The 13217-nt window shown below is 41.5% G+C and overlaps 1 protein-coding gene across 4 annotated transcripts in view; it reads right to left on the reverse strand.

Annotated features, from left to right (window-relative positions):
- Nucleotides 1–862: 862 nt before the first annotated feature.
- pik3r5 (phosphoinositide-3-kinase, regulatory subunit 5) overlaps nucleotides 863–13217 on the reverse strand; it is a 36437-nt gene continuing 24082 nt past the window's right edge. For all 4 annotated transcript variants that reach the window (XM_088600001.1, XM_088600002.1, XM_088600004.1 and 1 more), the window contains 12 exons: nucleotides 11867–12035; nucleotides 11689–11757; nucleotides 9774–10410; nucleotides 9209–9359; nucleotides 8682–8807; nucleotides 8064–8192; nucleotides 7201–7294; nucleotides 5636–5712; nucleotides 5173–5266; nucleotides 4498–4580; nucleotides 4064–4179; nucleotides 863–3646 (listed from right to left, as the gene is read on the reverse strand). In XM_088600001.1, the coding sequence (XP_088456127.1) occupies nucleotides 3505–3646; nucleotides 4064–4179; nucleotides 4498–4580; nucleotides 5173–5266; nucleotides 5636–5712; nucleotides 7201–7294; nucleotides 8064–8192; nucleotides 8682–8807; nucleotides 9209–9359; nucleotides 9774–10410; nucleotides 11689–11757; nucleotides 11867–12035 (1887 nt within the window). In that variant the 3' untranslated portion in view covers nucleotides 863–3504. The remainder of the gene's footprint in view (nucleotides 3647–4063; nucleotides 4180–4497; nucleotides 4581–5172; nucleotides 5267–5635; nucleotides 5713–7200; nucleotides 7295–8063; nucleotides 8193–8681; nucleotides 8808–9208; nucleotides 9360–9773; nucleotides 10411–11688; nucleotides 11758–11866; nucleotides 12036–13217) is intronic.

Consider the following 13217-nt stretch of genomic DNA (forward strand, 5'->3'; position numbering starts at 1 on the left):
AGCGAGCATGACCTCATGTATTATTAATAGAAATGACTATGTTTGTTTTTTAAAAAGAAAAGTCTCTCCCTGTACCACCCTTGTTCACTTTGTGCGAATGCTTAAAATAGCTGTGGAATGACGACGACCTTGCAGAAATTGCACGTTCCTATGTCCCTATGTAACCTATTTTTGAATGTGGTTCTCATTAAAAAAAAACTATAGGTTCTATAAACACAAGTTATTAACCGATAGGCTCACTTTCAGGAAGTTATTTCCAGTTTTAGCACGGTTTTTATCAACGTCATTACCTGTCAAGTTAATAAATGTGGAGGACAGCTGGAGAACTTTATTATGTATTGGGGGGAGGTTAAAACATCCCATAGCCAATAGCTTCCGTGAACAGATCAAATACAGTATCATATTAACGTGTCGGAGGAGAATTCCAATACCAGTAATTACACCTTAGCGACAAAAAAGGCAAGGGGTTCTTACTGGAACTGTATCCTGAGGTGAAACTACCAATTTCCTATTCCTTTGCATCACCTTTGCCTGTGTCCACCTCAAAAGAACCAAACGGATTAGGAACATCTTTACTCATCAAGTAAATACATATCTTTGGTAGGATACTTTAAAGGTGTGTAACTTCCGAGAATTCAAGGAATTTTGCCTTTTTAATGATACTATACAGAAGAGCTAAGAACGTATTTGCTGATGGCCTGTGCTCCATTGATTCAGGTGTTATCGTAAGGCAACTTTCAGAAGTATTTCTGCACAAGACACGTCCCCTTGTTAGTTGCAACAGGTGTGAAACACGGCCTCGTGCTTTAAAACTATGTTTCCTGTGTAAAAATACGTTTAAGAAATAAAACTTAAGCAGCCCTTTTCAATTGTACATTTTATTAGTGCAAAATAATCTTTTTTTTTTTTACAAATCGTTAGGATTTTTTTTTCCAAATAGTCTTTACATACTGTATAACATTATTTTACAAACCTTAAAAGCTTCATAATGACAGATGCACAAAATCATAGTAACAAAACATGTAAACATTTTCAAATGAAGGACTCCCATAGGGAAGGTTAGACCAGAGATGGTACAAATTGGCTGAAAAAGTTCTCAGCATGAATCTAACAAAATATGTTTTTTTAGATACACCTGGAACATTTGTTATCATTCTGTACAGATTAAGGACTGGATTAAATCAAAACTGTGACTCACCCCCAACACTCCCAAATTAAATTGCCTGTATTTGTTGGCATCTATTGTTCTTTCCAGAGCTTTTCATACTTATACCTAATGGTAACTTGCAATTAACTCCCCCAATTTATCATTTGGAAGTGGTGAGTGGGTTTAATTCTTGATTCGATCTAGACCTTAACCTTAATAATACAGTTAAAGAAAAACAAACTCATAAAACAAAAAATAGAATTGTACAGCCATTTCATTATACCATAGTTTCATCTTTGTGTTCTCCCTCCATATGACTTACGGAGAATGTCAGCTCAAAGCCTAGTCACACAAGGTCATATTTCATATTTCAGTCCCTTTTATCTGCGTACCAAAATGCAGGTGCATAAATACAGACTAGAATTTTTCCATTATTTTCTAATCTTGAGATGTACCATACTGTATCTCCTTCTAGGTACAGTAATTGCACGTTACAATGTGCATATGGAGATCAGCCAGCTACTGTTTTTAAGGAATTACTTTTTCCCACTTGGGATAATGGAAAAATTCCTTCACCTCCCTGAGAAAATAAAAAACTTCCTCCCACGGGAGGTCACTTCAGTCAAAGTGTTTCAAGAGAGTCTCTTAGGTTCGAGGTGCTGTATTGCAGTATATAATTCTGTGTATAATTCAGGTAGTAAGCAATGTCAGTGCATTATCAGATCCTTCCTGGCATACAGAGTCACAGCTAGCATTGTGTATTAACTGAGATTCAGGATATATGGATTATTAGGGATGAGGTGTAAATGTGCCCTTTGATTTTCACACTGCATAATGTGTGTTGGTTTTACAATAAGATTGAGAAAAAAATAAAATCTGTTTCTGGTGATTGTGGATATTAGTGCTGTAAGAATTAGAGTGCAATTGGTTCTAGCTGCAATGGGAAAACATGATTATTGTGGCAAGTTCTTGCAGTTTATGCATGATATCGGTTAGAGAACATTTCAGATTATTGCACATTTCATCAGATATTCACTAGCGGCACAGTACATGCAAACAATGAGGAGACAGACAAGATATTGCATGGCATATGGCAAAGTTCTTCACTGTCCATGAACACTGTAAAAATATAAAGAAATCACAATAATAATTAAAAATACCTCACAGAACCAAATGGTAGGATAAAGTGAGGAACTGTGTCAGAGTATGGGTAATTTCATTCTGGAAATAAGGAAATACATCATGTTTTGGTTGTAGAACCTGCAGACGTCACTCTCTTTTTCCAGCATGTAATTATTGTGTAACTAATGTCTACTTGTTCATCAAATATGTGGACAAATGACAATATGTTTTAAATATGTGGACAAAATGGACAAATCCTGGTTACTATGAAAAGGATACAGAAAGCATTATACAGTATGTGCTCATATCTGTTTTGATAGGACTGCAAAGCAATCGCCTATCTCTATGCTAACAGTAAATCTTGGCCATATTTTTTCATTAAATTAGTATGTACAGAAAAACATACACTTCTGCATAATTGCAAAGTGGAAGCGTTGCTTCTTTCGTGAAAATTTAAATAATCGTAATGAAAAATCATTAATAAAAGGATTTATTTCCTAGTTATCTGTCAAAAGCAGTCAGGTCAGCTAAACTGCTAGTTAGGTTCTTTTTAGCAATACAAAAAAAAAATCAAAATATTAAGATATGAATTACCTCAATTTCTCTCTTCAGTTGAACTTTCACTGCACAAAAGCTCAACAGAAAAGGACTGTCATAGGCTCTTCATAGAGAGCATTGTATCTTACAGAGCCATACTCGAACTCGAGCATACTGTAGGACAGAAAAGCAAGTGAGCAGGTCCCGACAGGGGGAATAATGAGGAGGTGCCCGTGTCCTTTCCTCATGGACTGAACAATGCACGGTAGCCACCTGACCTACCCAGCATGCTCCCGAGCCACACTGAGACACCCCCACAGAGGGAATACCCTCTAATGTTTGTCAGAGCTCACCCAATCAGGTGGGCTCTTCTGAAAGGAGACGATAAAACCTCACCTGTAAGGACAAACATTTTGTGACGACAAAAAAACACTGTCGGAAAACCCTCTTAAAAAAGTCAACACCAACTTTCTGCAAAATTATTTTCCACCCTCATGAGCCATGAGGGCAGGGGTCACCGGCCTTGCACCTCCTAGACTACAGTGTATGAAAAACAGCAGTGACAAGCTATTGTTCCCAGCACCAGGAGACACGGACTTCAGTCCAGGTACAGAAGAGCTGCTTTACTCTTTTTCCCAGGATTCAGAAGCCTCCAGGCTACGGCTTTCCATGAAGCCAGCTGCTTTCCGGGCACGTCATCAGGAATGAGCGCCGCTGAAGGTGGAGATAGGGAGGCAGAGGAGTGAGCAGAACTCAGGACAAAGCGGCTGAGAGGACAGGGCCTTCCGGATCCTCCAGTGCATCCCACTTTCCGGCTTGTAGCAGACGGAAATCTCGCACCTGCAAGGCAAGAGGGAAAACCAGTCAGCATGCTGCTCCCTAACCCAAAACCTGCAAAACACGAGTCAGGTAACTGCAAAGCAATCAGACGCAGCAAGCACTCACAGTAGAACATAGCTTCATAATTCTAGTTCCATTTTTTTACCTACTTTGAAATGAGGTAAAAACAGAAAACGTTCAAGCAGTGTTTGGGGCAGCCATGTTAGTACTGTGGATCCTGCCATGCATTCTACTTCAGTACTGTGCTTAAAAAATGCTTATTGCTTTTAAGGCCAAAGTAGTTAAGGCCTGCTATACAAAGCATGTTTAATTTCCAAGGCATGATAACAGCGAACGAAGTCTGCTTCAGTTCATTTAACATGCAATAAATATGAATATGAAATGAATGACTGAAAATGAATAACCGGCCTTCAGCACCTGGTCACACTCTGAAAGATCTTCCTCTCATCCTGGTCCAAACACACAGCAAAGGTGGTGTTGCAAGCTCCTGACACCTGGACTTTGTCCACCTTCACCTGCGTGGTGTTGAGTTGCTGCAGAATTATTTGAAAAAACAAGGTTTAGGACATTCTGAAAAAAAGGTCACAAAAAATTCAAATCTGACCAGCGTAAATTAATTCTGAGTGAGCCAGCTTTGTACACCTTTCTCACTATGTGTCCTGTCTTGAAGCCAGTCAGTGAAATGCATTTGAACACTTTTTCAGGTTTCAGCTAACTACGGCTCGCAGTGCCTTCTTGATCTTACCACCAAAGGCATTTTCCCGGCTTCAGATGGAAACTGTTTTCAGTCTTGTTTCAATGAGTTCTGGAAGCCATCTTGAACCCAGGCTGGTTCCCTGCCTTCTGCTCACCTGATTGTAACCTTTTTTGGACTTGGAGTTTTGTCTCTTCAGAACTTCTGTCATGGTCAGCTGAAGGCACTCCATTTTTGAATCTAAACAAAATTGGACAGAGTGGATTACAACAGATCTGCCTGTTACTCTGCCCTGCCCCTGCTGGGATTCGATCACAGTCTCTTGCAGGCTCATGGTGTACATAGCGCCACCCCCTGGACAGCACTGAATTCCTCTGGGCCAAAACACCGGCTCTTCTTCTGCAGCAGAACTTTACACTAAGTTTCAAGGGCGTTACAGCCCTTCAGTAACACGCTCTGTGTAGTGAGCCCTGTTACAAATGTATGTATATTTTACATTCTGGCATCGTTTACATTCTACATGGGGAAGTTAGTTTCACCATTGGACGTGCTAAATGATTTAATTCACTAAAGTATGAAAAGAAAAATGATAATTCTTTAATCAAATTGTGACATTGAACTTTGACTTGACTGCAACACAACACTTCAAGTTTTAAAACTTCCAGATACACAACTGTGATACCTGCCTAACCAATATGACTTCTAGAGTGTATTTATTATTTGATGCTGTACTTGTCATATCATGAAGTATTACATCATTCCCTGCTGTTTGATAGAAAAGGTGCTGCATCCTCAAATTCAAGGTATCAGAGAAGAACCCTCAGCTCCATACCTAGCTCTTCCGGTTTCTTACAGGCTTTGGTGAGATTAACAGAGGTGCAGATTTTATTCACTTTACTCCACTGATTTCGCCCACTGACGCTCACCTAGAAGAGCAAAAAAACAAACACGCTTGCAAGTTCCCACAGCAGAATGTACATCCTGCAGTTTGAGGAGATGTACAAAATTAAACACTGAAAAGAAAGGGGTTTTGTGTTGTGCACCAGGTTTGAATAATTAAAAAAAAAACATTTTGGGACACTTCAGACCAATGTCATTCTTCAGCCGTGTAAAAAGGCGTGTAACTAGTGCCGTAAAGGTGGTGCTGTTCCTAAGTATTTTACAGATGTCATGATGATGTTACAGTGCATAAAGGCTCCGCAGACCCCAGTACTGCCGTTTTCTTTATTGGCAGGAGGGAATTGTTCCATGTTTGTGCGTATGATAAGTGCTCTAAATTAAATTCCATTATCTACCTTATTGTAAACGATTTCTAGTGTTAACGGCACTGCTTCCCGGTCCCCGTCAATCCCAAATCTTTTGCAGACTGGCCCTGCAAAAGGAAATGCGGCACGTTTCAGAAGGGGCAGGCAAAGACAACAAGGCTGTGTGCGGACCGCTGCTATTGTACTCAAATCATGCATTATAATTATTTATTTGATTACATGAAATAATTTATCATCACAAGACAATAAGATATGAGAAAGGAACTCAGACAAAAGCAATCAAACAAATGAATTTCAGCATTTTTTTGGTTTAGCAAATTATTTTTAGGTATATACCTGATCCAAGTATTTTGGGAAATTGCCAGTCACGTGTTCCTTGTTTCTCACGGTTCGACACGTGACTTGACGCTGACTCCGTTTTTTTAGCTCAACATTCAACACAGTCAGAGCAATCTGATATTAATTTTCAAAGGAATTTGTCACCGGGTTTTCCTTTCCGGAAGAATGCAGAAACTGAACAGCTGAGCCGCTAAACGCAACACTTTGAGCGATGCGGAAAATGTTAAGGAATTTCTGCAAGTGTTCTGTCTCTCCACGGTCCTGTCGCGCTTAAAGTTTAAAGTGCTTCAAGCTTTAAGTGCTTAAAGCGTTGTTAACGCCTTTCATTCCCTGTCTCCTTCTCAGTTGCAGAAAGGAGAAACGCGCCCTATACCGATGTTTAAACACGTTTGTTTTAAGCTTGCAGTTTGATTTTAAGAAGTGTTAGAATTAGTTAAAATTTGTTTACCTTTGTTGGCGACATTAAATGGGAACTACAGTCCCAATTTCTCAGAACGGTTATTAAATCTCGGTAACAAAATAAACTAATGAACGGCATCACAGAATTTGTCAAATCCCGAATTAAGCACAAAATCGTGAATTTCGCAGAAGTACTGGATAGGCGCAAACCCCTGATCTCGCCAGGGCGAGGACTGTTGAGGTAAAGTCGGCCTTTCCTGCTCACTAGTCACAGTAATGACTCGTGTAATTTGATGTGCGAGCGAGTGAGTACAGGCTGTACAAACAGACATTTCACCGCAGGAAGTTTCCAACGTGATCTGCATACAGAGTTAACAAAGAGGCAAAACTGCCTCTGAATCGAGAGCAATATCTTCTTGTTTACAATGTAATAGGGCCGCTTCACCTCTCCGGAAGTTTTGTTGCCTCGGTCTCAATCGCAGACAAGAACAGCAAAATGGCACCGTGCATACCTGGAAATTTTGTCTATTTTGTGGCGGAAATTGGAGGTTTTACAAGTTACTGTGTACATTTTACTTTTACTATTGTTGGACAACGCACTCATCAATGCCGATTCTTTCTAACCCTCGAAATATAAAAATAGTGATGCAGTTCCCCTATTAAAGGTTGTTGCTAATGTAAAGAATACGCCCCTGCGTACAACAGGGATCGCAGCCGCCGGGCTGAGGGAGGTCTCCTTTAGCTCAGCCGGCAGTGAGGGCAAGGGCGGAAACCCGCAGAGCCGTTACACTAATTAACAGATGTTCGTCAAAAAGCAGGCTGAGGGCGCGATGGCTCCCCCTACTGCCCGTACTCACCAGAGGCCTTGACTGCACGAGTCCCAGCGGTGTGGCCCAGCTCCAGGGAGTGGATGAACACCTCCGTTCGCTTCATCCCGCCTGCCAGCATCAGCTACCACATCACAGAGCAGGCAATCAGCCGACCGGGTTAGAGCACACGGAAACACGTCTATCGATCGTGCAAATCACATGACCGGAAATGCTAGGCATCAATGCCGGCACTACTCTAATACTAGTCTGAAGCCAGCAGCCTTATCACCCTGCAACTCACAACTGGCAGCCCACTGAAGCCCAGCAGATGTGAGCCTGGTCAGTCCCTGGACAGGAGACCTCCTGGGAAAGCTAAGGTTGCTGCTGGAAGAGGTGTTAGAGGGGCCAGCAGGGGGCGCTCATTCTGCAGCTTATGTGGGTCCTAATGCCCCAGTATAGTGATGGGGACACTATACTGTAAACAGGCGCCGTCCTTCGGATGAGACATAAAACCGAGGTCCTGACTCTCTGTGGTCATTAAAAATTTCAGGGCGTTTCTCAAAAAGAGTAGGGGCATTACCCTGGCATCCTGGCCAAATTTCCCCCTGGCCTTTGCCAATCATGGCCTCCTAATAATCCCCATCTCTGAACTGGTTTCATTACTCTGCTCTCCTCCCCACTGAGAGCTGGTGTGTGGGGAGCGTACTGGTGCACTATGGCTGCCATCACATCATCCAGGTGGGGCTGCACATTGGTGGTGGAGGGGAGTCCCCATTACCTGTAAAGCCCTTTTGAGTGGAGTGTCCAGGAAAGTGTTATAGAAGTTTAAGAAAGAATAAGGAAAGGTCTGGACAAGCCTGCCGGGCTCAGAGCGCGATGGGGCAGGTGGAGGGTCAGACTGCCGGCCTCACCTCAGCCTGGTAGAGCTGGACCAGCACTGGACGAGCTGCGTGTCTGCAGTAGTACAGAACCATGTCCGCCAGGATGGGCAGCCGCTCTCTGGTGCTGCTGGACACGTCAGGCTCGGTTTTGGAAGTTTGCTGAAAAACGCACAGAACCCTTACATCTGAGCCATACGAAAACAACTGTTAAAGATGTGGCACAGCATAAGCATATCTTTTTTGAATGGATATTACTCAGACTAAACTTGTAGATTAAATGTAGAATTTTCTGTTTTAATACAACACAAGAAATGAAAGCTATAGCTTTTGTACTCATATGACTTAAAATATTCAAGCACGCACATACTTTACTTATAGATGTACACACTCATACTGTAGATACAGGCGGAAAATCATCTTATGGTCTACATTTTGCCTTAACTTTTATATTTGATATTTTGTAATTCTCCGTTTTAAAATTCAGATAGGATCTTTGATCCTATGTACGTTACAGCTCTCGTATTTATATTTAATTGTTAATTGTCTATAGTTATCTGTTATTTTCTGCAGTAAGAGTAAAATCAGGACCCAAAGCTGGCTGGTCAGAGCTGCTCAGTTCCCTGTGTCTGTTGAGGACAGCGCCCTCACCTGGCAGAGCACCTCCACGGGCAGGTTCAGGAGGCTCAGCATGTTGCGCTTATACCAGGGATCCAGCATGCCAAGGTATTGCGCAATGTCGTTGGTGCTGTCCTCTAGGCAGGGCAGACTCGGGTCCTGTGCCAAGAGACAAGATTTCTGGTTTAGTTTGGCATGCTGTATTCTTATAACACATATCATATCACAAAGGCAAAAAACCTGGGGGGAAAATAAGTAAAATATGTTTATTTTACTGTAATATTAAAATTTAACCCATACTTTACTGTAATAATAAAATTTAACCTGTATTTAGAATGTATATTTGTTTTATAAAGCTTTTTTTATTGCGGGACCTTTTCATCTCTGTACGCCTGGGTTCACATAAGAATGCTGCTCAGTGAATCACAGCAATTTACTACCACAGAAAATCAATAACAACATTTCTCCTGCTTCCATCCTAATGTCAGTGCCTTTTCTCTTCATTCATCTTGGCATGCAGCACAGCTGCAGTGAAAGGGGACTCCCTGCTGGGTATTTACCACGGCCATGCTGCCCCTCCCAGGGCTGTCTGACAGACTGCCAGGGCTGGACACTCCCACTGCAGGGCTGCTGGAGTTCCTCTTCACTGGGATGAAAAAGAACTGGAGCTTAAAGAGCCTGGTTAGGCGAGGGCACCTGCTTTCCTGAAGTCTAGAGGGGAAAAAAATACATGCACATTTATAAAGACAACCATAGATACACACACAAGCATATCAGGCAGATAATGAGTTGTGCATATGAATATTAATCAATTCTCATCCAAAACATAGTCTTCTTTAAACACTGCCACTATATGCCCTTACACACATCATAACTTGATAGGGCACTCTTTCCAAAAGGTCTAATTCTTTTTGTCTGATCAGAGTTGGCTATATCAAGGGGAAGAGTCCTAAATAAGGCAAAACAACAGTGTCTGGCTGCTAACTTTACATATGTGATGCTGACGTATCAGTGTGACCAGACACTTCAGCAGAATTTATTAATATTTCATAATATCATGAACACAGCCTTGAAAAATGAGAAAAATCTGAACCAAGTTAGTTAAAAGGATTATTCAGATTTTACCTGAGATTACTGTAGGCTCTCGCCACTTTTCCGGTAATCTGATCTGCACCAAAAACCACCACCCTTAGGGTTGTGGTTTTGGTGTCCTCGTCGCAGCTCAGGATAGGTCTCCTCCTGTAGCAGACATTCCTGAGAAACATATTCTCTGGGCTCTGCAGGTGAACCTGCTGGGGCAGAGAGTTCGACCTCTTGGATCTGATCGTTACATAGTCTTTGGCCTCTGTGTTTCCCAAGCTTTTTGCCCGGTTTAGCGAGTTGCTGCTCTTGGACTTGAATAGCATGGAGATGCGTTTGCCCAGCCTGGCTCTGGCTTTGGGAGTTTTGTCTGTGCTGCTCTCCTCCTCGGTGTCCTCACAGAAGTCGCTGTCCATCCCCGAGGCCACCGACAGCCGGCTGGGCCCCGACGAGGAGGAGGAGATGGAGGAGAAGGAGTTACTGGAGAGCATGGAGTCCTTGGAGGCAGTGGAGAGGATGGAGACGGTGGAGAAGGTGGAGGCTCTGTGATCCACACAGCCGTTCACTGCCACCTCCTCCTCCTCCACGTCCTCCTCTTCCTCCTCGTCGTCCTCCCCCTCATCTGGCTGGGGCTGAGCTTCAGCCAGGTCACACTCGGCCTGGAAGATCTCGTTCAAAATGTCTGAGAATACAGACGACGACAAAAGTAAGTGTAAAAACATCTGCAGCAGGCTGAAAGCTGTACAGTTAGCTAGTTTTTGTACCTGTTCCACAATAAACTGTGCTTCACAATCAGAATTCTAAAGTAGACATCTTTAACACTTTTCCAAGAGTATCCCAATCCAGAACCTTGCCAATACAGTAGTTTACCCTAAATAATCTATTTTTAAAGATTAGAAACACTAGGAAGTTAATGATCCATTAAGCAAGTGATTTGCTTGATTACTAAAACAACTTGTTATGCCAAATTACCTCTAAATGACATAACCTACAGTAATAAGCCACCATCTTAAGAGAATGCAATTAAATAGCTCTGTTAGTTTACTATAAAACCTGTTGGATTGCTGCTATGTCAGGGTCTGCAAAGCAATTATCTAAGATAATTTAGACATGTCTTTCTGGAGAATGGTCAGATTGCTGTATACAAATGTTTGACAGAACTTATTTAAACACAGACCCAGTGCTATACAGGCTCATTGGTACAGAAAATTGTATTATAGGTGAGCTAGTGTTTTTAGGAATCTGAAAAGAAAATCCAATTTTGGCATTGCAAGAGCCTCAGACAACCTGCATCAAAAAAGGGGTTAAACGTTACTATAATACAGCAATGATCAGTTTTCAGCGCATTGCAAATACCCACACAATCTAACTCCATTACTACCACCGTTCAGTAAGGGTCACTGTGGACATGGTGCTTCTTCCAAGCTTGACGTTTAGTTACAAGGAATGGATCATACACTAAAAGATGAGGAACTAACAATGTGTTTTATTTAGATCACAGTTAGCCTGTTGTTTTGACACCAGAACCAGTTTGTAATAACTTCTTTATGTGTATAATTCAACAGAAAGAGGACTAGTAAAAATAAAAAGTTAAAAGCAGTACAGTGCCGTATTGAAGTAAGACAGTGAAGCTGATACAGCTATACCCCTATTCAACAGTTTGGTTCAAGTCTAACCAATGTGACAAGATGGCAGAATTTGTAGGGATGTTCAATATTTGAATGTTCGGCACTAACTGGCCAGGCTGAGGAAACCACAGCCCCGGCCCTCACTTGTAAGGAATGAACGAGGGAGCTGCTGAGAGAGTGAAGACAGGTGGAGGGAGGTTGTGAGGGAAGATTCCCACAACATGGGGCTCAGGAGGTGAGATATTTAAGCATGGGAAAGAGGAGGTGAATGATAATAACGACAGAAACTTCTGTTTAAAAGCTCTGCGGGAGAAAGTGATAGATCCTCTTACCGAAATTGTCCTTATCCCAGTGGTACGTGTGACACCTGGCAATGGGCAGTGACAGAGTCTGCAGCATGCCTGTCGCAGTGAGGAGGAAACACAATTTTAATTCAGTTCCTGAAAACCTCACACTGGCTGTAATTCACGTGTAAGAGTGCTCATGAAAACACCCTCAAGGAGGCCTCACCTTCTGATTTCTTACTGTTTGGCGCCGGAAGTCCAATTTTCTCCCTAAGCCTTTCCAGATCCTCAAGTAAATGCTCCCTGGCCTTGTCAATGTCCTCCACAGAAACAGCTGTTTCCAAAATGTCTGTGATGTCTGAAAAGATGGGACTGAGTTCTTCTACCTTTTTCGACTGGAGGAGATAAAAAAATCAGTTCAACAAATTAAGTATTTTTCATAAGAGACTTCCTAACTTCCTGTAGATTTTATGGCAATTTAATCGTCTTAAAATGAATTCTGACACTGTGGAAATCTTATGAAATAACAAGGAATCTATATGTACACATTTCACAAATGTGTAACTATTTCACAAATACTAGAAGTATTTACTTTAAGCTCATTTGGACTTCACTTAATATTTCAAAGGCTGAAGAGTGGCCTGAAAACGGTATCTTAAAACTTTAGTCACAACTCACAGACTTTTTAAAACATCATGACTTCCTTGATATCCAGAAAATTGAAACAATCAATTTCACTATTTCCACAGCAGGTGGCAACATTTTTCATTTCTTAGGCGCTCGTTAAACAGGTGTTGAGAAACTATAGGGAAATTGTTAATATTAATTCACAAAAATAAGTTCCAATCAAATTAGTACAGCTACCCAATGTATCTCCACACAATACTCTCTCCATTATCCTTGGTTTTGGACAAAAGGCTCCGCCTATTGACAGTCTTGCAAACATGGCAAAGAAAACAAATCTATAAATTTGCCAAGTTTATGCCTGGGCCAGATGTGTAGCTCATTAAGAAAACTGGTCTAAAACAGCCAGGTTACACCAAGAAGGCTAGAACTCACAGTCAGGGACAGCACATGGTAATACACGTTTAACTATTATTTTTTTCAAAGGACAAGATGTTGCAAAGAATGTGGTTATTCTGAAACAAGGAAGGAAACTGTGGCTTTCACGGTTACTTCCTAAATGGACACATGATATAGAGTATGTTACTGTTGTCCTGCAACCGTTGCTAAAATACTATAAATAAATAAACCCTGCAGTATTTTATCATGATTTCCACATCCACCAATTTATTCAGATGTATTTGTTGGTGGTTCATTCAAAGCACCACACATTGTACATACTGTAGCTTTACTTAAAATCGATTGAGTCTTCAAATATAAATACCTGTCACTTAAAGAGTGTAGTTTTTAAAGCAAGATGGTCAGTTAAATATTGGTGCAAAGTATCAGGTCATTCCCAGTGTGCCTGTTTACGTTTCTCTGAAGATTTCTCCAGTATGGATGAAGTAAGAGCATTTCACTTCTGCCCATTGTTTTTAAAGTCCCGAGTTTGGTTGTAGTACAAAACAAGTTCT

This window comes from Lepisosteus platostomus, chromosome 11 (genome assembly GCF_059453375.1).
Source record: "Lepisosteus platostomus isolate fLepPlt1 chromosome 11, fLepPlt1.hap1, whole genome shotgun sequence".
Taxonomy (NCBI): domain Eukaryota; kingdom Metazoa; phylum Chordata; class Actinopteri; order Semionotiformes; family Lepisosteidae; genus Lepisosteus; species Lepisosteus platostomus.